The 23953-nt window shown below is 36.8% G+C and overlaps 1 protein-coding gene and 2 long non-coding RNA genes across 3 annotated transcripts in view; all 3 read left to right on the forward strand.

The window, feature by feature from the left end:
• The window catches only part of LOC107552608 (collagen alpha-1(XXVII) chain B-like), an 89390-nt gene that overhangs the window by 63311 nt on the left and 2126 nt on the right, over positions 1 to 23953 (forward strand). Inside the window, exons 24-58 of the mRNA XM_016234529.1 lie at positions 181 to 225; positions 326 to 379; positions 587 to 640; positions 1342 to 1395; positions 6015 to 6068; positions 9332 to 9385; positions 9970 to 10014; positions 10534 to 10578; positions 10663 to 10716; positions 11235 to 11291; positions 12759 to 12812; positions 12938 to 13045; positions 13560 to 13613; positions 15188 to 15295; positions 15618 to 15671; positions 15861 to 15914; positions 16125 to 16181; positions 16283 to 16336; positions 16441 to 16494; positions 16915 to 16968; positions 17089 to 17142; positions 17217 to 17324; positions 17437 to 17544; positions 17664 to 17771; positions 18288 to 18341; positions 20264 to 20326; positions 20420 to 20473; positions 20570 to 20605; positions 20716 to 20733; positions 20839 to 20874; positions 20998 to 21024; positions 22498 to 22563; positions 22774 to 22942; positions 23060 to 23169; positions 23359 to 23577. Coding sequence (XP_016090015.1) covers positions 181 to 225; positions 326 to 379; positions 587 to 640; positions 1342 to 1395; positions 6015 to 6068; positions 9332 to 9385; positions 9970 to 10014; positions 10534 to 10578; positions 10663 to 10716; positions 11235 to 11291; positions 12759 to 12812; positions 12938 to 13045; positions 13560 to 13613; positions 15188 to 15295; positions 15618 to 15671; positions 15861 to 15914; positions 16125 to 16181; positions 16283 to 16336; positions 16441 to 16494; positions 16915 to 16968; positions 17089 to 17142; positions 17217 to 17324; positions 17437 to 17544; positions 17664 to 17771; positions 18288 to 18341; positions 20264 to 20326; positions 20420 to 20473; positions 20570 to 20605; positions 20716 to 20733; positions 20839 to 20874; positions 20998 to 21024; positions 22498 to 22563; positions 22774 to 22942; positions 23060 to 23169; positions 23359 to 23577 — 2397 coding nt within the window. The remainder of the gene's footprint in view (positions 1 to 180; positions 226 to 325; positions 380 to 586; positions 641 to 1341; positions 1396 to 6014; positions 6069 to 9331; positions 9386 to 9969; positions 10015 to 10533; positions 10579 to 10662; positions 10717 to 11234; positions 11292 to 12758; positions 12813 to 12937; positions 13046 to 13559; positions 13614 to 15187; positions 15296 to 15617; positions 15672 to 15860; positions 15915 to 16124; positions 16182 to 16282; positions 16337 to 16440; positions 16495 to 16914; positions 16969 to 17088; positions 17143 to 17216; positions 17325 to 17436; positions 17545 to 17663; positions 17772 to 18287; positions 18342 to 20263; positions 20327 to 20419; positions 20474 to 20569; positions 20606 to 20715; positions 20734 to 20838; positions 20875 to 20997; positions 21025 to 22497; positions 22564 to 22773; positions 22943 to 23059; positions 23170 to 23358; positions 23578 to 23953) is intronic.
• Positions 1873 to 3118, forward strand: LOC107552627 (uncharacterized). Its single transcript, XR_001604876.1, has 4 exons — positions 1873 to 1947; positions 2048 to 2101; positions 2309 to 2362; positions 3064 to 3118. It is a non-coding gene; the product is annotated as an uncharacterized lncRNA (long non-coding RNA).
• On the forward strand, positions 3801 to 5045 carry LOC107552628 (uncharacterized). The gene is made up of 4 exons (XR_001604877.1): positions 3801 to 3875; positions 3976 to 4029; positions 4236 to 4289; positions 4991 to 5045. It is a non-coding gene; the product is annotated as an uncharacterized lncRNA (long non-coding RNA).

Genomic DNA, 23953 nt, shown 5'->3' on the forward strand with positions numbered 1-23953 from the left:
ACTAATGTTGGATCAAACCTAATTCTGGGCAGTATAGTGTCATAGTTGAAGAAACACCCTTTACTTTTTTCTGTTCTCAATAATGTGTGAATGAGTCCCCTTTATTAGAGGTCGTTATGTTGTTAATGAATACATTAACATCTGAGTTTTTGAATTGCAAATCTTGTCCCTTTGCTGTAGGGAGAGTCTGGATTTCCTGGAAATCCTGGGATGCTTGGTGAGAGGGTAAAGGATTTTTCGTATACTTCTGTATATTTATATGCGTTTTAATCTGGAGTTAGTAATCTTTGATTTTCTTTTTTCCTTATTTCTTTGTGCACAATAGGGTCTTATTGGTTTTGTCGGACCTGTCGGTGAGGTGGGGTTTCCTGGAGAAAAGGTCAGCATTCCGTTTCACAGCATTCCGCCATGTGTAATCATGTTAAATTCAGATTAATCTTGGTTCCTGTTTATATATGGCATGTGTTTTAAATCAATCATCAGACATTTATGTTGGTTTTGTATCATGGTCAATGTTGTCTTTCCTTGATGTTAGTGTTATCTTCTGCTGTGTTGTTTGGCTTAGATGTGTTTCTTGTGCTCTCAGGGAGATCGTGGTGAGATGGGTCTGCCCGGACCACCTGGAGAAAAGGGAGCGATGGTAAGGAGTAAGTCTGGATCTCGTCTCTGCTCTCAGGGGAACTCTAATACCCACTTAACCTTGGGCAGTCACTATAACGCACACAGATCACAGCTACAATAGTTGGAAAGGGAAAATGCCTCATCAGCCATTTTCCATTCATGAGATAATCAGCTAGACCACTGCAAGAGTCATTTCCCTTTCAATGGCATAAGGAAATTGTAGCCATTTGCTGCGCAAAGTGGTTTGGAAACAATGTCAAAGTTTAAACCAAATTCAAGCCACTCCAAAGAAGTCCAACAGCAACCTTCCAGTCTTTCCAAGAAGTTTTGTCGTCATTTCAGTGTTTCAATAGTTCCTATAACACTTAAAACTTGTCTGTATGTATTTGTTGCCCATGGCAATTCAAAAAATAGTCCGTCTTCATTTCCATTGTTAATTATGTGCGCTTGCCAACGAACAACATAGGAGTTGTTCTCAGTGTAGTTTGCTACATCATGCTTATAAGAGCTCTTTCTTCTATGCTGCATAAATATGTTAATAATAGTCATCACAAGCTTTTTTGTTTAAATTACCACACCACCAAGTTAACTTGCAATGGTGTACAGTAGTGCAGTTGAAACGGAACAATAAAACAAATACAACTGAGTGAGAGTTTTTCAGAGTTTATTTCTTGTAATAGAGATTGTTCTATAATGATGTGCCGGTTATTGTTGTTTTAGGGACACCCAGGGGCCCCGGGTGAGAGAGGCCCATCTGGACCAGAAGGTACACCAGTAAGTCAGTGTTATGTATTCAGTAAATATGATCTGACTTCATTTATCCCTGGCCAAGAGTCTCTGCAAAAAGTAACATCAGCACAAATCAGCTCTGTTTATTTAAATATGACATTAAAACAAAATAAAATATTCTGAGAAATGTCTTGTACTTAAATAAAATTTCATTAATGTAATGGTACTTTTACTTGAGTAGAATATTTTAGTACTCTTTCCACCCCTGTTTATAACATTTGCCCTTAATTTTTTTTGTTCTCACACATCACATGTGTCTTATTTCATCTCAAGCTCTTCACTGATGCTGTTGTCTCCTTGGTAAACAAGTACACTAATGTTGGATCAAACCTAATTCTGGGCAGTATAGTGTCATAGTTGAAGAAACACCCTTTACTTTTTTCTGTTCTCAATAATGTGTGAATGAGTCCCCTTTATTAGAGGTCGTTATGTTGTTAATGAATACATTAACATCTGAGTTTTTGAATTGCAAATCTTGTCCCTTTGCTGTAGGGAGAGTCTGGATTTCCTGGAAATCCTGGGATGCTTGGTGAGAGGGTAAAGGATTTTTCGTATACTTCTGTATATTTATATGCGTTTTAATCTGGAGTTAGTAATCTTTGATTTTCTTTTTTCCTTATTTCTTTGTGCACAATAGGGTCTTATTGGTTTTGTCGGACCTGTCGGTGAGGTGGGGTTTCCTGGAGAAAAGGTCAGCATTCCGTTTCACAGCATTCCGCCATGTGTAATCATGTTAAATTCAGATTAATCTTGGTTCCTGTTTATATATGGCATGTGTTTTAAATCAATCATCAGACATTTATGTTGGTTTTGTATCATGGTCAATGTTGTCTTTCCTTGATGTTAGTGTTATCTTCTGCTGTGTTGTTTGGCTTAGATGTGTTTCTTGTGCTCTCAGGGAGATCGTGGTGAGATGGGTCTGCCCGGACCACCTGGAGAAAAGGGAGCGATGGTAAGGAGTAAGTCTGGATCTCGTCTCTGCTCTCAGGGGAACTCTAATACCCACTTAACCTTGGGCAGTCACTATAACGCACACAGATCACAGCTACAATAGTTGGAAAGGGAAAATGCCTCATCAGCCATTTTCCATTCATGAGATAATCAGCTAGACCACTGCAAGAGTCATTTCCCTTTCAATGGCATAAGGAAATTGTAGCCATTTGCTGCGCAAAGTGGTTTGGAAACAATGTCAAAGTTTAAACCAAATTCAAGCCACTCCAAAGAAGTCCAACAGCAACCTTCCAGTCTTTCCAAGAAGTTTTGTCGTCATTTCAGTGTTTCAATAGTTCCTATAACACTTAAAACTTGTCTGTATGTATTTGTTGCCCATGGCAATTCAAAAAATAGTCCGTCTTCATTTCCATTGTTAATTATGTGCGCTTGCCAACGAACAACATAGGAGTTGTTCTCAGTGTAGTTTGCTACATCATGCTTATAAGAGCTCTTTCTTCTATGCTGCATAAATATGTTAATAATAGTCATCACAAGCTTTTTTGTTTAAATTACCACACCACCAAGTTAACTTGCAATGGTGTACAGTAGTGCAGTTGAAACGGAACAATAAAACAAATACAACTGAGTGAGAGTTTTTCAGAGTTTATTTCTTGTAATAGAGATTGTTCTATAATGATGTGCCGGTTATTGTTGTTTTAGGGACACCCAGGGGCCCCGGGTGAGAGAGGCCCATCTGGACCAGAAGGTACACCAGTAAGTCAGTGTTATGTATTCAGTAAATATGATCTGACTTCATTTATCCCTGGCCAAGAGTCTCTGCAAAAAGTAACATCAGCACAAATCAGCTCTGTTTTGTGTCTTACTTTTGTGTTGTAATTTCCACATCTTGTGCAGTCATCAGGTCTGAATCTTTCTAGGTAAATCCAGATTACAGAAACATCATAACCGGCCAAGTCTGTCTCATTTTATTCAGTAATCAAATTAACATTTTGCCTCCACACAGCACTGTTTACGTTCTCTCATTAGAACTGTCCGTGGACACTGATGATAGACACTAGCATAATTAGCGTCCTGACAACTCCTTGGGCTTCTTTGCTCTTTTCACACAAATGTTGATGCCATGCAAGTGTTTGGCAGGAAATAGCTTTTGAAGGCACTCGGATGACCCTGTGAGGAGGGCAAAAAGTGCAGCGGATTACAAACATAAACACCAGCCTTTAAAGGACAGTGTCTTATTTCATCTCAAGCTCTTCACTGATGCTGTTGTCTCCTTGGTAAACAAGTATACTAATGTTGGATCAAACCTAATTCTGGGCAGTATAGTGTCATAGTTGAAGAAACACCCTTTACTTTTTTCTGTTCTCAATAATGTGTGAATGAGTCCCCTTTATTAGAGGTCGTTATGTTGTTAATGAATACATTAACATCTGAGTTTTTGAATTGCAAATCTTGTCCCTTTGCTGTAGGGAGAGTCTGGATTTCCTGGAAATCCTGGGATGCTTGGTGAGAGGGTAAAGGATTTTTCGTATACTTCTGTATATTTATATGCGTTTTAATCTGGAGTTAGTAATCTTTGATTTTCTTTTTTCCTTATTTCTTTGTGCACAATAGGGTCTTATTGGTTTTGTCGGACCTGTCGGTGAGGTGGGGTTTCCTGGAGAAAAGGTCAGCATTCCGTTTCACAGCATTCCGCCATGTGTAATCATGTTAAATTCAGATTAATCTTGGTTCCTGTTTATATATGGCATGTGTTTTAAATCAATCATCAGACATTTATGTTGGTTTTGTATCATGGTCAATGTTGTCTTTCCTTATGTTAGTGTTATCTTCTGCTGTGTTGTTTGGCTTAGATGTGTTTCTTGTGCTCTCAGGGAGATCGTGGTGAGATGGGTCTGCCCGGACCACCTGGAGAAAAGGGAGCGATGGTAAGGAGTAAGTCTGGATCTCGTCTCTGCTCTCAGGGGAACTCTAATACCCACTTAACCTTGGGCAGTCACTATAACGCACACAGATCACAGCTACAATAGTTGGAAAGGGAAAATGCCTCATCAGCCATTTTCCATTCATGAGATAATCAGCTAGACCACTGCAAGAGTCATTTCCCTTTCAATGGCATAAGGAAATTGTAGCCATTTGCTGCGCAAAGTGGTTTGGAAACAATGTCAAAGTTTAAACCAAATTCAAGCCACTCCAAAGAAGTCCAACAGCAACCTTCCAGTCTTTCCAAGAAGTTTTGTCGTCATTTCAGTGTTTCAATAGTTCCTATAACACTTAAAACTTGTCTGTATGTATTTGTTGCCCATGGCAATTCAAAAAATAGTCCGTCTTCATTTCCATTGTTAATTATGTGCGCTTGCCAACGAACAACATAGGAGTTGTTCTCAGTGTAGTTTGCTACATCATGCTTATAAGAGCTCTTTCTTCTATGCTGCATAAATATGTTAATAATAGTCATCACAAGCTTTTTTGTTTAAATTACCACACCACCAAGTTAACTTGCAATGGTGTACAGTAGTGCAGTTGAAACGGAACAATAAAACAAATACAACTGAGTGAGAGTTTTTCAGAGTTTATTTCTTGTAATAGAGATTGTTCTATAATGATGTGCCGGTTATTGTTGTTTTAGGGACACCCAGGGGCCCCGGGTGAGAGAGGCCCATCTGGACCAGAAGGTACACCAGTAAGTCAGTGTTATGTATTCAGTAAATATGATCTGACTTCATTTATCCCTGGCCAAGAGTCTCTGCAAAAAGTAACATCAGCACAAATCAGCTCTGTTTTGTGTCTTACTTTTGTGTTGTAATTTCCACATCTTGTGCAGTCATCAGGTCTGAATCTTTCTAGGTAAATCCAGATTACAGAAACATCATAACCGAGTGCAGTTGAAACGGAACAATAAAACAAATACAACTGAGTGAGAGTTTTTCAGAGTTTATTTCTTGTAATAGAGATTGTTCTATAATGATGTGCCGGTTATTGTTGTTTTAGGGACACCCAGGGGCCCCGGGTGAGAGAGGCCCATCTGGACCAGAAGGTACACCAGTAAGTCAGTGTTATGTATTCAGTAAATATGATCTGACTTCATTTATCCCTGGCCAAGAGTCTCTGCAAAAAGTAACATCAGCACAAATCAGCTCTGTTTTGTGTCTTACTTTTGTGTTGTAATTTCCACATCTTGTGCAGTCGTCAGGTCTGAATCTTTCTAGGTAAATCCAGATTACAGAAACATCATAACCAGCCAAGTCTGTCTCATTTTATTCAGTAATCAAATTAACATTTTGCCTCCACACAGCACTGTTTACGTTCTCTCATTAGAACTGTCCGTGGACACTGATGATAGACACTAGCATAATTAGCGTCCTGACAACTCCTTGGGCTTCTTTGCTCTTTTCACACAAATGTTGATGCCATGCAAGTGTTTGGCAGGAAATAGCTTTTGAAGGCACTCGGATGACCCTGTGAGGAGGGCAAAAAGTGCAGCGGATTACAAACATAAACACCAGCCTTTAAAGGACAGAGCTTTCACCCTGTAGTTGTAATCGGGTCAAGTGATGTTTGTTTGCCTGCCAGAGACTCTTGCCAGCTCTAACTAAATTTCTCAGGGAATGTTCTCCTGCTGCCTGATTTAGGACTCTGTTCTGTGTTTCCAGGGGCCTCCCGGGTCTAGGGGCCTCAGCGGCACCAGAGGACCCAAAGGCAGAAGGGTAAGAACTGATCATTTTGACTATTAGTAATGATGGTCCTTACATAAACATGTGCTTTGGAAAGTCAAAATGTTCAAGAATTAAAAGTAAGACATATTTTTGTAACTAAAACAGTATAATGGTCAAGCTACGCTCATCAGCAGAAGTCTTAATTTCACTACTCTATTCAATTAACATATTTTTGTAATCTCTCTAGATAGTTATCACTGTATACTCAAGATTTCTTTTCTTAGAGGAGGCCATTCAAGTTCACATAGGCCTGTGATGAGTTTTGCATTGGCATATAGTTCTGTCATCTTTGGATAGTTTTGCATCCTGCTAATGCAGTGGTTACTGGAAGCTATTATATTTCTTTAGCTATATATTTCCTTTATATTTACAGTCAGTGACAATATCATGGCAGAAGAGCTTGACAGATGGTATCTTCACATCAGCTCTGATTACATTACCATTAAAACCTAATTAAAATATTAAAACTACGCGCCACTTTTACGTTCAAATTATTTTAGTTTTATCCCCACAATGATGATAATGTCTACAAAGCTCAAGCACAAAACATTAGGGCAAACCTATCAATGATTGGGGAAAAAAATCTATTTCACATAATGTTTTTAAAAAACAATAAAAATAAAGTCCAGCTGCAGTTGTACTATCACAATGAAGGAATCAGTGCCACTCACAGGGTTCTGCTCCGAATCAAAGCGAGCCATGGACAGTCTCCGATCAGCTGTGGAGAAGTGACAATACTCATGAGCAGCTTGGAGCATTTCGGATTTACTGTGAAAGTCAGGTTTTCGCGTGTGTCATAGGTTATGGGTAATGGGAACTGGTGGGGGTTGCTAAAGAGTTAAGCCTTCAAGTACTGATGGGGAAGTCCCAAGCTTGGAGATTAGATTATGTCAATGATGTCAGATTTATGATGATTCTCAGCAGATAAGAACACTCAAAAAACTCTTCAAGTCAGTATGAATACCATTTGCACCAATTTTACTTCTGTAATGTGACATATTTCAAAGAGAAACACAATATTCAATGAGAAAAAATGTAGGATTGGCTGATTTTATCCTTCAGAAATTGATTAATTGTGAAAACCGGCCTTTCTATTACCTAATTGGCTTTAGGTTAACCTTATCCAATAGCTTGCACAGCCTACATGAAAAAAGCACTTGAGTATTATTATTTTAGTTTGTTTAAACTTTGTTTCTATTTCTTTGCAATAACCTGCATTGATATATTGTTCACAGTAAGACCAGGAACATGCATTAGGAAAGTTAATAGGGTCCACTATGATTTAGTGTGGACATTTGCATTGAAGCTTCACTCTTAATGAATTTCACATAAGTTCATGTTGTTTAATGTGTTAATACAATCTCTAATAGCTTTCTAGCTTCCCATCAGAAATTTCAGCACTTATACTGTCTTTACTCGCAAAACACATTTCATAAACTTAATTCACCATTACAAATGAAACATTAATCCTTCAACAAACAAAAAATGAACGGCAGTTAGGACTGAATTACCACTGATGGAAAACGTGGAGGTCTGGGATTTGAGCCTCGTCATTTTCAAAATGCTCAGTTCTGTTAGTTCCCACAGACAGATCCATTTATCTCACTGCTCTTTAGAGGCCAATATTCATGTAATTTACTGAGGAATATAAAGTCTTCTCACCTCACAGACAAATTAAAAATAGTTTGAAATATTGATAATAAAGTTAAAAGTTCATTGGGCATGCTGTCAGATCAACTCAAATTCTTAAATCTTCTGAGGCATTCAAGTCCTCCTTGAAAGTTTGTATTTGTGAGTTAGGAAGCTGTAATTGCAACATTGCAAGATGGTAATGTACCTTTTCTACAATACAGAAAGATCCTATAAAATGATGAAAGAATGCACATTAGGTGTTTTTTCTTTATTTTTATTCAATTTATGCTGGTGGAGTTAATTGAATTCACTATACTGTTGTATTTTGTACATGCAATTTAGTTTCTTTGTAAATGCAGCTATTTTTTATTGTAAATAACAATCGTTGAGCATGCCAATCAGCTTAACACAGCAACATTGACTACCAATAATGTGATTTTTTTGTGAATTCAGTTTTCTAACCAATATCAGAGAATGTTCAGGAAGAATGTTCAGGTCGTACGTTTTGCAGTTAAATTTGGTGATGCTAGTGGGACAAAAATACTTAACGACTGAGGTGAGACCCTTGAGCAAGGCACCGAACCCCCAACTGCTCCCCGGGTGCCGCAGCAATATGGCTGCCCACTGCTCCGGGTGTTTTCACAGTGTGTGTGTGTGTGTTTGTTCACTACTGTGTGTTTGCACTTGGATGGGTTAAATTCAGAGCACAAATTCTGGGTATGGGACACCATACTTGGCCACACTTCAATTCACAATATATATATATTCTAAAATAAAGTGTTACTGAAAAATTCTACTCAAATTCAGCTGATGTTTTGTTGAAAATCTACAAACCATTGCCACTGAAACAAGGGCAGGGCTGTTATTTAGAATTAGGATTCAGAAAGATTCTGATGTTTTATTTTTGACCTCCTTTTTATGATTCAAGTTTCTGTCCAGGCCTGATTCCAATCAGTCCAAATGTTGTCATTAGCCCCTGAAAGGTCAAAGGTTTGCTGAATGACATCACATCACAAGAACAGAGGCAGCAGTGTTGCACTGGCCCTCAAAAGCAAGTTCTGTCAGAGGAGCACCACACGTCTGTTCTTCAGCAGGAGCCACAGCAATTGCAGCCATCATAATATGCCCATTGATCACTGTTTCCACCTTCCAGACAAAGAAATCCCTCAAAGTCAGAGATCACCCAGCTGTGGCTCTACATTTTCATAAGGCTTATGAATCATCACAATGGAAATATAATGGCAGCTTTCCATTTTACTGCGACTGAACTTCCATGATGTGAAAGGCTAATGTGTCACAGAAGTCTTTAAAGCTGCATTCATTCAGGTTTTTGCCCCTGGTGAGCTTGAGATTTGACTCGTTCAAGACTATAAGTCATACAAATTACTCTGAATTAGTTGTCTATATGTCATATAGGTTTGTCAAACTTTGACTAATGCTATACTGTATATCTGCTAATTACACTAGGTGATAATAGTAAACTTGTTCTCTTGACCCAGAGTATCACCACTGATGTCTTTGTTTGTACAAGTGTGCCCTCTGCTGTTTGGTTAATTTTTGTACACCCATACAGTATGTGTCTGCTCCATAATGCCAGTTCCACATCTCTATATTCTACACAGGGTGCGACGGGCCCAGACGGACCAGTCGGAGACAAAGGAGTGATGGGAATGAAGGTGAAATATTCAGCAATGATTCTTGTAGAGCTAAGTTACTGCATAACATCTTACAGTCATGATACCGATTAGAAAATAGTCCTAAACTTTCATCATTAATAGTCCCTTTTTTGGACCAAAGTCATTACTGTTTCCTATTGTTTATAAGCACAATTAGAGCTGCATATGATTAATTTGATATTAATCTTCACTGGCAGCTTTGAGATCTTGAAACATTTAGCTTAGTAATTGTTTGCAATTTTATCCTCGTGAGATGTCAATAACTTCAAAATGAAGTTAATGGTGCTTGTTGAAAGCGGCGTAGTAATGCTATTTTTCAAGATGAAGTACTTGACATCCTCCATGCTGGTATGCACTGCATTTTCCCTACCACAGAACAAAACAACATATGAAACACATCTAAATTGTCAGCACAATATTTTATCAACCGGAAAAGCTGGAAACAGGGTGCATTGAAAGTTGTCTCAAAACATTTCCAAAATACTTGGTTTTGGTTTGATCAAACAGAATAAAGAATATTTTGATTTAGTTGTTGCAATGGAAAATAGTTGGTGACTGTCTTGGGTTCTGTCCCCTTTCTGCAGGGTCCTGAAGGCCCACTGGGAAAACAAGGCTTCAATGGACAAATGGTAAAATTACAGTTTTATTTGTTTTATTTCTCTTCAATTTTGACACTGTCCAAAAAAATAAATAAATAAAAATAGTGCAAAAATTGAGGTTTGGGTTTCTGTGGTTTGTCAATGATGTAATACGAGATGGTTAAAATATATCTCTGGCAAAGGAAAGGCTATTTCAGAGAAAAGCGTTTGTAATTATTTCTTTCTTCTTACAATGACATCATTAGACCTTTGTAATCAATGGACCTTATGTCGTTTTGGTTTGCAAAACTCTAACATTGAACATTTGTAGCTTTTAGAGGGTACAACAGCGTGTCACTGGGGCAGTATCCTCAAAGAGACACCTTTGTACCTTGTACCTTGTACCTTATGCCCATAGGGTGCATATTTGTACCTTACAGTAGTTTTATGTACCCTTAAGATAGTAATATATACTCTTATTGCACTACTATGCACCTTTTAAGGGTAAAGAACTGGGAACTGCCCCAGTGACAAGATGCAGAGACACTGAGTTTCTCTCTTGTGTAATAGGGTAAACTTGGTGAAACTGGTGAAAACGGACCAACTGGATTTCTTGTGAGTAATTGATTGTTTGATAAACATTTTCAACAGTTTTTGATATATACATTTTGAAATTAAATATGTATATCCATTTTTTAGGGTGTTCAAGGGCCAACAGGACCTCCTGGCGCAAAGGGCATCTTAGGAGAACCTGTAAGTACATCATTCATGTATAATGAATGAGGATTTGGACTGTCAAGCTCCAAAACGACAAAAAAGCACCATAAAATGTTCATGAAGCAGTCCATCTATTCCAAGTCTTTTGAAACAGATTGAAATTTAAGCCTTTAATAACTGACTTTGTTCCCCTCCGCTGTTCAGATCTGATTAAAATGGTACCATTACATGTGACATATCAGGTTTGATGATGTCAATGTGATGTGACAAAACTAATGGCAGCATTTATTCTTGAGTAAAACAAGATTTTCTACTAGAAAAAAACAGGACTTGATTTTATCCATATGGAATTGAGTGATTTGTGATAAGTTACTGTTCTGTACCAGAACGGAGCCAGGTTTGGAAAAGAGTTTGCAAAAACAATGCCCGAATAGCTATTTGGCTATGTGTTAATATTATTAAATGGTCTGGAAAGTTGTTTCAGAGGTGTAGCAAATAGGTTGTTGAAAGAAACCGTTTTGGTGCCCATTGACTTACATTGTTTGGAAACTAAGACGGGTGCTGCTGGATCTCTTGGGAATATGGGAGAGCAAGGCTTGATTGGACCTCGAGTAGGTTCATTTTGCTAGGCGTAATAGACTTTATTCAGGAGAGATGCCATTACTGTCAGTTCAGTGGGTTTCACTGTTGTATACCTCAGTGACAATCAATCAAGCTTGTGTACTATAATTAAATGTGCTTAATTATATTGAATGTGTGCTTCAAATCTTAAAATAGATTTTAAAGATACATTATACACAGCATTGTACATTATAAAACATGTTTTAATAATCTTATTGTGCTTGAAAGAAGTACACTTATTTTATGTACAACTTTATTACAAATCTATAATTACAAATGTATTTAAAGATGTACTTAAGTCCTGCTTCAGTGGGTCTGAAAAGCTCTTGAAAGTTTAGCTAATTTAATTGAATTTACATTTAAATTATAATAAATTTTTATTTTATTATAATACATATTTGTTTAATTGCAGTTAAGTGTATGAAAACGTTACATTCAGGCTAAGTATCTATCATTTTGACGATAGTGGTCCTGACAGAATTAAGTTTAAAAGGTTCAAATTTATTTCTAAAGCACTGAATAAAACAACAATGTTGACCATAGTGCTGTACAAACAATAAAGCAATTAGGAGAGGAAAATATTTAAAAAATCATAACCATGTATCTAATAATATCTAATAAATATAAAAAGAGAAACCTTACAAGAACAATCGAAATGTATCTTAATTAAGGACAAAAGGGACACATATGGCACGAGCAACCTTTGCAACCTATCGAACGCTATCATAAAAAAATATGTTTTCAGATGGCTTTTAAACTGACCTCCCTAATATATAGTGGTAGGCTGTTCCATAGTTTTCATCTTAGACCGAGGAACAACAAGAAGTTTCTGTGATTGAGATCATAAAGATTTCATTGGCTTTTGTTCCTGAATTAGATCCGCAATAAACGATGGAGCTAAGCCATGATTTAAATACAAATAATACGATTTTAAAACGAATCCTAAAAGAAACAGGCAACCAATGCAATGATTTTAACACCGGGGTTATATGATCTAATTTACAAGTGCCTGTGAGCATTCTTGCAGCCGCATTTTGGGCCATCTGCAATCTATCTAAAATGTTATTTTGAGCCCAATAATATAGCGAGTTGCAGTAGTCTAATCTCGAAAACATAAATGCATGAATAACCTTTTCCAAATCTTTCTGGGATAAAAAAGGCTTAATCTTAGAGGTCATCTTCAATTTGAAAAAGCTCATTCTGATGATTTCATTCATCTGTTTGTCAAAAATGTATTATTTCCGTAACAAGTACTCTTTTTAAAAGTATGACTAAAGTGTACTTCTTTTTCACAAGGGATGGTTTATTAGATGCAACCTAGAAACTCAACACATTTGTCCTTCACAGCTTTGTTTTTATTTGTGTCAAGCTAAATATGGCATCTACCCTGATTAAAGTCCACATTTGTGTCTTTTTAAAGTAGTTCAGTGAATTTTTTTAATGACGTTCTTGTTCAGGGCTACCCTGGGCTTGATGGGGAGGCTGGTCTCAGTGGCCCTGATGGAGCTAAGGTCAGAAAAGTACCAAATACATTTTTTTTAATTTAAGCATGATCACTTTATTTAAAAATGTTAGTAGACGTTATGTTTGTTTGCTTTGGATTTTATTAAGTTTCAATAGGTGTTGTTGTCTCTAGGGTGAAAAGGGTGACATTGGTTTGGAAGGAGAAACAGGTGAAAGAGGAGCCATCGGATTTAAAGGAACAGAAGGCCGTGTTGGAGATCCTGGCTTAACAGGTGTCAAGGTGCGTGCTCTTTTCCGTTTCGAAATCAAAGATCATTTTGTCAAGGTTTTCATGTGTATCTCACTCACAGTGCTATTGTTTTTGTGGATTTATCAGTGAAAAACAAATAGTTGTGATATTTTGCTGACTATTCAATTCTGAAAAAAAGCAAGCAAATCTAGGCCTGCTGAAAAAAATAAATAGTATTAACTATTTTTCTTTGTTTCAGCTAGTCAAGGCTAGTGCTTTTTTTTATTTGTGGAAAGTTTTAGATAGGTTTTGAACACCTTAAGCTGGTTTTAGCAGTTTCTCAGCAGGACTGGTGTAAACTGTCTCACTCTAGAGCACTTTATTGCTCATAGCACTTGCTTTAAGGTTTTATTGAAGACTGAGCGATGTTGGATGACAGCAGAGACAAACTACACCTCCTTGTGGTAGTTCTGAATGATTAAAGTCATAAGTCAGACTGAACGTGTTCATTCAGAGATGTCTCTCAATTCATTTTTGCTGTGTCAACTCTGTAATGTAATTTCAGGGCCCTGAGGGCAAACCTGGAAAAACTGGTGAGAGGGGAAAACCTGGAGAGAAGGTATTTCATTTATGACATTTTAGTTTACATGATTATCCATCACTACTGTTATGGGGCAACTGAGACAAGAAACGTGCGGATCCATTTGCAAAGCTTTATTCTAAAACATAGTCAAAACAGGCAAGGGTCGGACAATGGCAAACAGGTATATAGAGGGCAAGACTAAAGAGTAATCCGAAACACAGGCAATGGTCCAGGCGAGGAATAAACAGTATCTGAACAGGGTGAGATGAGAGGGGTAATCCAAGACAGGCGATATACTTCAGGGCAGGCAGAGATCATACAGAAACGAGATATACAGGCTAGGATCAAGACACGAATGACTAAGGCAATAAACAGGATTAAACTAGACTTTGATTCAGAAGTGAAAAACAAATAGTTGTGATATTTTGCTGACTATTCAATTCTGAAAAAAAGCAAGCAAATCTAGGCCTGCTGAAAAAAATAAATAGTATTAACTATTTTTCTTTGTTTCAGCTAGTCAAGGCTAGTGCTTTTTTTTATTTGTGGAAAGTTTTAGATAGGTTTTGAACACCTTAAGCTGGTTTTAGCAGTTTCTCAGCAGGACTGGTGTAAACTGTCTCACTCTAGAGCACTTTATTGCTCATAGCACTTGCTTTAAGGTTTTATTGAAGACTGAGCGATGTTGGATGACAGCAGAGACAAACTACACCTCCTTGTGGTAGTTCTGAATGATTAAAGTCATAAGTCAGACTGAACGTGTTCATTCAGAGATGTCTCTCAATTCATTTTTGCTGTGTCAACTCTGTAATGTAATTTCAGGGCCCTGAGGGCAAACCTGGAAAAACTGGTGAGAGGGGAAAACCTGGAGAGAAGGTATTTCATTTATGACATTTTAGTTTACATGATTATCCATCACTACTGTTATGGGGCAACTGAGACAAGAAACGTGCGGATCCATTTGCAAAGCTTTATTCTAAAACATAGTCAAAACAGGCAAGGGTCGGACAATGGCAAACAGGTATATAGAGGGCAAGACTAAAGAGTAATCCGAAACACAGGCAATGGTCCAGGCGAGGAATAAACAGTATCTGAACAGGGTGAGATGAGAGGGGTAATCCAAGACAGGCGATATACTTCAGGGCAGGCAGAGATCATACAGAAACGAGATATACAGGCTAGGATCAAGACACGAATGACTAAGGCAATAAACAGGATTAAACTAGACTTTGATTCAGAACTAGAAACTCAAACTAGGACTGGGAACTGGCTCCGTAAAGTAGCTACGCATAACAGCATAAATGCTAAACAATACTCGGCGTTGGATGGTGGTGTGAGACTGATTTATATAGTGTGTGTGATTGGTTTCAGGTGAGCCTGTGATTAGTGCAATGGAGCATGGGAAATGTAGTCCAGGGTGATGTGTAACAGTCTGTGTTGTGTGAGAGTCAATATAATGGGAGGGCGACCTCTGGTGGCAAGCAGACGGAAGTTAATGGAAAGGATTCGTGACAACTACTCTCAGTACTTATCATTATATATCAGTGTGTGTGTGTGTGTGTGTGTGTGTGTGTCCATATGTAGAGTATAAATAATGCTTAATTTCATTTCAGGGCAGCAAAGGTCACCAGGGTCACCTTGGCGAGACTGGACCAATGGGAGAACAAGGTGCCATGGGTTTCATCGGTCCAAAAGGAAGCAGAGGAACTACTGGGTTTATGGTAAAATGTTCAACGTTAGAGTTTTGCAAAACAAAACGACATAAGGTCCATTGATTACAAAGGTCTAATGATGTCATTGTAAGAAGAAAGAAATAATTACAAACACTTTTCTCTGAAATAGCCTTTCCTTTGCCAGAGATATATTTTAACCATCTCGTATTACATCATTGACAAACCACAGAAAATGCTGATACTTATGTTATTATACATCAAAGAAAATATTGTAGAGACCCTTTTTTAAATTGTGTTTTGTTGAGGCAAGAATGGAGTTTCTGATTATGCTATCTGAAGCTAACTCTGATCCCATGGCTATTATTTTCAGGGTGCTCCGGGAAAAATGGGTCAGTATGGAGAACCAGGTTTAGTGGGATATGAAGTAAGTGTTATTTAACATAGACGTGCCTTATAAGACTTTATTTTACCTCAGCATAAAATGGTACAAAATCAAAACAGCTGCTCTACATTATGTGAGGTTCTTAAGTTAATAAGGCTTGTTAGAACTTGTCTTTAAGCGCTCAAATGGTTCCATACTCCACTATTTCTTTTATTTCCTCATTTACTGTAGGGTCATCAAGGACCAAAAGGTCCAATGGGATCCCCAGGACCAAAAGGTGAAAAGGTAAAAAATTAAAAGGCCTTATAACTAGAAGCTCATTTAACAAAGGAGTGTTATTTGTATTTGTATAATAAAAACAAATGGTCTTTTTCCAAAAATCCAAATTAATTTTGGAATTAATGTAACCTTAGCATATCCATAGCACAAGGTCAAATTTATACCAGATTGAAAAATCCAGAAATCAATACTGAAATCAATTTCTACACTTTTCAGGGAGAGCCAGGTGACGACAGGAAGGTTGAAGGTCCACCTGGTCCTTTAGGTGACATCGTGAGTCAGTCCACTAGATTTATTACACATTTTTGCTTTGTTTTTTGTGAAAAGTCTGGATTCCAACCTGGTCAGTATGTTTGGATTTCACTGGGGTTTAGGGACCTGTTGGCAACAGTGGAGAAAGGGGACAGCCAGGTGACCCTGGATACCCAGTGAGTTTTGATTTAAGAAATATACTTTTAGACAATTCCAAAATAGATCACTAATTAAATATACATTCTATGTCAATTTTGAATCTCAATTTGTAAATCTCAAGGGTCACGAAGGTGTTCATGGGGAAAGAGGAAACCCAGGGGCTCCTGGACTCCCTGTGAGTGAATCTACCAATAATGACATCTTTATACTGTTATAGTTTTATTAATATTTTGAATTTGATGTTATTCTTGTGTCTTGTTCTTATTTTAATTTTGTTAAATTTTTTGTGATTTTGTTGTGTATTTTGTCATTTTTATTTGTTTTTAAATATGTCTGTGTAGTTTTTATGAAGTTTTAGTTTATTTAGTTACTTAAACTAAAGTGAAATGAAAAATGTTGCCTTGGCAAATAGCTTAAAAAATAAAACTAGTATGTTTTTTTATATTTAATTTTATTTCGTTTATTTTATTATAAGTAATCAAATTATTTTTTTATGGTTTTAGTTTTCGTTTTAATTAACAATAATTCCCCTGCTTTAAACTGAGCTATAAAATATATATTTTCTTCATCTTATTTTCTCTGTCTATAACCACAGGGAAATGCAGGGCCAAAAGGTTTTCCATGGCCTAAAGGATGCAAAGGCAATAAAGTAAGACTTTACCAAGACAAACATATTGTGGATTTTGTTTTGTTTAAATATAATGCACAAATATGGCTTCTATTTTAAATCATATAATATCCAACTCAACTGAATAACTGATTTTTTTAGGGTGCAAAAGGCAAAAATGGTCCAAGTGGTGAATCTGGAAAACGAGGCTCCGCTGTAAGTATGTTTTTCTTACATCATGACAGAACCTACAGCTGATGTTAACATAAACAGTTGTGTTTCTCTCATAGGGTCCTGTTGGTCTCCCAGGCCCCAGAGGAGTTGTTGGTCGTGAGGGTCTTGAGGGTGATCCTGGGGTAGAAGGAGCCCTTGGGAAAGATGGAGTTAAAGGAATGCCAGTAAGACAATGAATGTAATTCTCAATGTTTTCAATGTAACACTTGAAATTGCCCAGGTGTGTTTTGTTGTTTGTGATGTTTTGGTTTGTTTTTTCCCTGTTATGCACATTAGGGTGAGCATGGAAGTGATGGGCAGGTTGGTCCGCCTGGAAAACCAGGTCCTCAAGGAAACACAGGTGTACCAGGTCTGCCAGGAATTCAAGGCTCTTTTGGGCCAAAGGTACCTTGCTTATATGCATATATGGTGACCTGTTCTTTATGTTTGTGTGTCATCATTATCTGCATCTATAGCAATATTAGCTGGTTTTAGCTTAAATATTTCTCGATGTTCTGACTTAGGGTGAAAGGGGCATCCCTGGCCAAACTGGACCTCCAGGCAAAAGAGGATTTAATGGGGGAATGGGATTTCTTGGAAAACAGGGTGACCGAGGGGTCAAAGGGCAACCAGTAAGTAGTGATTCTCTGACAATTGATCCATTCCAAATATGACAAACACACCAATGAATACTGCTCTAGTGATTTCTTTTGTTTAAATAATGGACCTCTGAAAATAAAACAAAGAACATAATTGCCAAAATCAGACAGTAACTTCTTACACAGCTCTATGTAATACTGTAGTTTGAGTTTCAGTGTTACTTAGTCCTTCCAAAATCATTCTATTAACGTTTCTTATTATTATCATTATTGAAAACAGTTGCACTATTTAATACATATGTAGAAACTGTAATTATAAATGCATTATAAATGTCTCATTTGGTCTGTCACATTTGATCAATTTATTGCATCTTTGCTGTATAAAAGTATTAATCTGGCCCTAAACTTTCTAAATGGTAGTATATTTGCATGTTTTCAGTCTATTTAACAGTTGATGAATGAATGACAATGCATTTCTTTAACACTTCCTGAAGAATAGTGTCATGCCATACTGTTACCTATTTATCATCTGTTTATATTTTTCTTTAGGGTGATACTGGTGAACAGGGATTTCCTGGAGTTCTTGGAATATTTGGACCGAAGGTAAACTTTCTTCTTGCACCAACGTCAGCCTATAAAGTCAACTTGTTATGTTTTGATGATCAAAATTCATCCTGTTTGCTTTAATGTAAGTGAATGATCAATCTAAATATCTTATTCTGAATGATTAATTTAAATTTTCCAAATTAAAAAAATTTTGTCTTCACAATCTTTCTTCAAAATGTAATCATTTCCTCCATGTCCTTTTTAAACTGATGTTACCAGGCCCATTTTTAAACTGCCATATAGAGACTCTACCTATATTTTTTCTAGGTAAATATCCTGTTTTACATGGAAATGTCACATTACAGAAGAAAAATTATGTCTTTTATATTCTGAGGATATTCAAATTAATTACTGTTTTACTAAAATTATCAAAGAGACTGATAGATGTGTAACGATTACACCACAGATCAAATCTATTTAAGTAAAGCTGTTAGGTGTTTAATAATATATAAAGATGCTTACATAAAATATATCAGTGACTGGTCTTGTGATTAATGAACAGTATAAAATCTTTATATGATTCACCAAAATCCAATTAATAAGGCAAGCAGGTATTGTTTACTTCTCATTTAATGCTAAGCCTTCTAGCCAACAGTGCAAGCTAGCATTTCATTACAGCTAGAGGCAAGGCAAGTTTATTTATATAGCACATTTCGTATACAATAGTAATTCAAAGTGCTTTACATAAAAGAAAGTAAAATATTCATAATATCACAAGAATAAAACAAGGAATTTAAAAACTTTGAAAATGATTTAAAAATTTATATAAAACTAATTTAAGACAGTTAAAAATAGGATTTCGTGTCATGGACTTCAGTTTCTGTACAAGCTGTACAAGCACTATAGCTTAAGATGACAAAATAGCTTCTTTAAGCAGATTTATAGGGTTAGTTCACCCAAAAATGAAAATTAGTCCATAAATTGCTCACCCTCAAGTCATCCTAGGTGTATATGACTTCCTTCTTTCAGACGAATCCAGTCGGAGTTATATAAAAAATTGTCTTTGATCTTTCAAGCTGCTTAATAGCACTCAGCGGGTGTTGCATTGCTTCAGTCCAAAAGAAGTGAAATAAAAAGCGCCCATCCGTTAAAAAAAGTGTCTCACACGGCTCCGGGGGGTGAACAAAGGCCTCCTGTAGCAAATCAATGCGTTTTTGTAAGAAAAATAACCATATATAAAATGTAATAATCATGTTAATGTAGCTTAATGTAGTTTATTTAAGTTCTTTTGGACTGATGCATGCAACACCCACTGAGTGCCATTAAACAGCTTGAAAGATCAAAGAAATTTTTTATATAACTCCGACTAGATTCGTCTGAGAGAAGAAATGCACAATGCACAATGGCGCCGACGCTGATGGCTGCCTCCGTGGCGTGACCAGACACAGGAACAGTTTTTTCCCTCAGGCCATCCATCTCATGAACACTTGACAATAACTGTGGAACACACACTATTTATTCACTCATACACTTATTTATCTAACACACACACTCAGTCTACATTTCAATTTGCACATAATATACCTGTACATACAACGGTCTATTGTTATATACCTGTACATACAATTGTCGATTTGTATATTTTTATTCCTTAGTTACTTGTTCTATTTTTCTATTTTTTATTATCTGTGTTTTTGTTCTGTCACTGTCATTCTGTTACACTGTGGAGCTTCTGTCATGAAAACAAATTCCTCGTATGTGTAAACATACCTGGCAATAAAAACTCATTCTGATTCTGAAAGTCATATACACCTAGGATGACTTTAGGGTGAGTAATTTATGGCCTAATTTTCATTTTTGGGTGAACTAACCCTTTAAGAGAGCTAGTCAAGCAATATAACCAAACAAAAGCTGTGATGTAATGATTTTCTGTATTCTGATATTGTAAGACCATTCTTACGTGTTTGTGTCATTCACAGGGGCCTCCCGGAGACCTTGGCCCAGTGGGTATCCAGGGCCCAAAGGGTCCTCAGGGTTTAATGGTAAGTACCACTGTGAGAACTGTCCTGAAAACCTAAATGAGATGGATGAAGAGTTTTTGATCAGCAACTACTGTAGGTGTTTCTTCTTTTAAGGGTATGCAAGGCGCCATCGGACCCGTTGGTATCATTGGGCCCAGTGGTAACCCAGTATGTATGATATGAGTCACTTAAGGTAGCTTGATGGTGGTTTCTAATTAGGCGCATACTCTGAAAAACACCCTTCTCTTCCTCTCTTTGTATTAGGGACCACAAGGAGACAAAGGAAATAGAGGGGAAATTGTAAGAATCTAGCGGGATCAAATTCTAGGTGATTTCCAACTGAATTCACGGTTGAAAAAGGGTTACCTACTAAAAATTACATTTTATGTTTCTCCTTTTATTTTAAACAGGGTATTCAGGGACCCAGGGTATGTTTCCCCAATGCCCTTCAACCTTACTTGCCTTTTTACATTTAGATAAATTAAGTGGTACTATTTAACCAACATAAAAATTTTCTTTTCATTCTCCACTAGGGACATCCAGGTCCTCGTGGACCACCTGGACCTCCAGTAAGTAGTCTTGATGCATTTTCACAACCATGTGAATAGTATGTGTATCATGCTTAAGTTGCATTTAGCTGAAGCTGATTGTAATCAATGCTTTCTCTTTCTTTATCTCTCATTGGTTTATAGGGGCTTCCTGGTGTATCTTTTCCTCCTGTAAGTATACCTTGTATATCTTTGTCTAAAAAAATTGAAGTCCATGACACTAAAAGTTCTTGATAGAGCTAGAGCATCTCTACAGGTGCTATGTAAATGTACAGGGGTGCACTTAAGAGGTGTGCAGCTGCGCAGACACGACCAAAAGAAAAAAATGTGCTGGGTAAATAAGCGCTGCCAGTTTCAGAGCAAAACGCGGAACTGTGACATTTATTTTCCTGACACGCTTCACTCAGCAGCACTAAAACCAGCAGTGCATATACTGAACTTACTTCCCGGCAACCCGACAAAATAAAAACTTGCTGATTTTAGCTTTGAAAATGTAGAAAATGTATATAATAAAAAACTGTAAAAAACAAAAAAGTAAATGTTAGAATTATATTTATTAAAGGGATAGTTCACCCAAAAATGAAAATTATACCCTCATGTCATTCCAAACCTGGAAGACCTTTGTTCATCTTCGTAACACAAATAAAAAAGATATTTTTGATGGAATCCGAGAGCTCTCTGACCCTGCAATAAATTTTCTTTGCACGCTAAAAGTATTTTCATAGCTTCATAAAGTTACAGTTGAACCACTGATGTCACATGGACCATTTTAACAACGTCCTTGCTATGTTTCTGGGCCTTGATCGTGGTAGTTGCATTGCTGTCTATGCAGGATCAGAGAGCTCTCGGATTCCATCAAAAATATCTTCATTTGTGTTTCCAAAGATTAACGAAGGCTTATTGGGTGAGTAATTAATGACAGAATTTTAATTTTTGGTTGAACTATCCCTGTAAGTGTACAATAAAATTATTGTATTTTTATTTAATAAGCATTTTTTATTTTAAAATATAATAGTGTTATCACACCTTATTTATTATTTAGTTATTTATTTTATTAAGAAGTTTAAAAACTAAATAAAGTGCAATAATACTATAATTACTAGTGTTAATTATTTTTATAGCTATATTTAATGGGTCACACTATGTGCAGTGTGAGCACCAATCCAAATCACTAGATGCTCTCATGAAAACCAGCCTGAAAAATGTATGTACACCCCTGTAAATGCACTCTACATTAAAAAAAAGAGCGAAAAAAAGAATTAAGGTACACTTCAAAAAATGATTTAAAAGCCTGTCCTGAATTTAACTGGTTATTTCATCATATAAAACAACCCACCAATGCAAAAAATTATTGTGGTCTTTACACTTGACCACTTGTCTACTTACATGACATACTGTATTTCCATTGTTTTTTCCTGAAGTGTTCAAGTTGTTGTTAAGACCACAGGTGTGTGTAGAATTTTTTTTAAATACTCTGTTACTGTCCACCAATGATAAAATATAAAACAACAACACCAACAGGACAGCCGATACACCACATATTATGAATTGATTAAAGACTCGATCTAATAAACTTTTTTTCATATTAAAATCAGTTTACTTTCAACTTCCTTGATATTCATGCTCTACTTTGTTATCTCTTATGAAAATGAGGCTCTTGGTGTTGCTTTACATGTTGTTATGGATTCCCGCTCTACATTACGGTCCGAGGTAAGTGCCAACAGTGTTCAACATCAAGTATTTAAACTACTACTGTTCATTTTAATGTCATTTGAATGCATAAACAATCATAAATTACAGACATTTGTTTGTATACATTTTATACAGTCAATTTCATGGCACCGATTACAGGTTAGATAAGGAACATTAACATTATGTCAGGACATCATAGAGCTGACTTTATTTCGTTCCAATCCACAGAGGTATGAAGACACTGAGCTTCTAATTCTGGACCAGGGAACCCAGATCTTTAAGACTCTTCACTACCTCAGCACTCTAATCCACAGCATCAAGAATCCTCTGGGAACACAGGAGAATCCTACCAGAATGTGCAGAGATCTGTTTGAATGCGAGCACAGGTTGAACGATGGTGAGATATTTCTAGGACATTATCATTGTAAATGTCATTGTTTTATCTCTAAAGCTACATTAACTCCACCAATTATGGACTCGTTCATTTTTTTTTTTTTTTTGTATTTTACTAAAGGCACTTATTGGATAGATCCTAACCTGGGCTGCTCTTCTGACAATATTGAAGTGACCTGCAACTTCACCAGTGGAGGTCAAACCTGCCTTAAGCCAGTCGCTGCTTCCAAGGTCTGTAAAGCTGACAACTAGCCATTATGAGCAGGATTGCACTGAATCTGAACTTGCAGAATACTGATTTCTGTACAATTTAAATGGCCATAATTCAGCAAACTCTGCTTTTGTGTATCAACATTTCTTCTCCTTTATGTGTTTCCATTGTTGTAATCAATTGATTATGATGTTATTTCTTTCCTGAAGTTGGAGATTGGAGTGAGTCTGATCCAGATGAACTTCATCCACCTCCTGAGCTCTGAAGCTGTGCAGATCATCACCATTCACTGCCTGAACGTCTCTGTTTGGGCAGCAGGGGACTCTAAAACACCTTCCTCTAGTGCGGTGTACTTTAAAGCCTGGAACGGACAGATAATCGAGTCTGGGGGATTCATTGAGCCTGAGCTGATAAAGGACGAGTGCTGGGTATGCATAAAGTTATATTAAAACATTTTTTGTGTTCTAGTGAATAACTTTTTATTTATTGTGAAGCACAGGGCTCCCAAACAGGGGTTTGTGAGCTAATAAAAAAATGTATAATTAATTATAGCAAATGTAAAATTAAAACAGCTATAGTCTGATGCACTGTGTGTTTCAGAGTGAAGCATGGCACTGTATTATGATACAGAGTTTTCAGCTTTATAGAGAGGCTTGGCACACAATAAATGGCAAAATCTGAACGTGCTGCAAATTCAACATTTGCATTTGGGAACGCAACGTGCACTAGCTTTATAATATTAGTAAATTACACAATTGTAATTTATATTTATATATATATATATATATATACAGTATATATATA

Source organism: Sinocyclocheilus grahami, unplaced genomic scaffold, assembly GCF_001515645.1.
Source record: "Sinocyclocheilus grahami isolate Dianchi unplaced genomic scaffold, SAMN03320097.WGS_v1.1 scaffold454.1, whole genome shotgun sequence".
In the NCBI taxonomy this organism is placed as follows: Eukaryota; Metazoa; Chordata; class Actinopteri; order Cypriniformes; family Cyprinidae; genus Sinocyclocheilus; species Sinocyclocheilus grahami.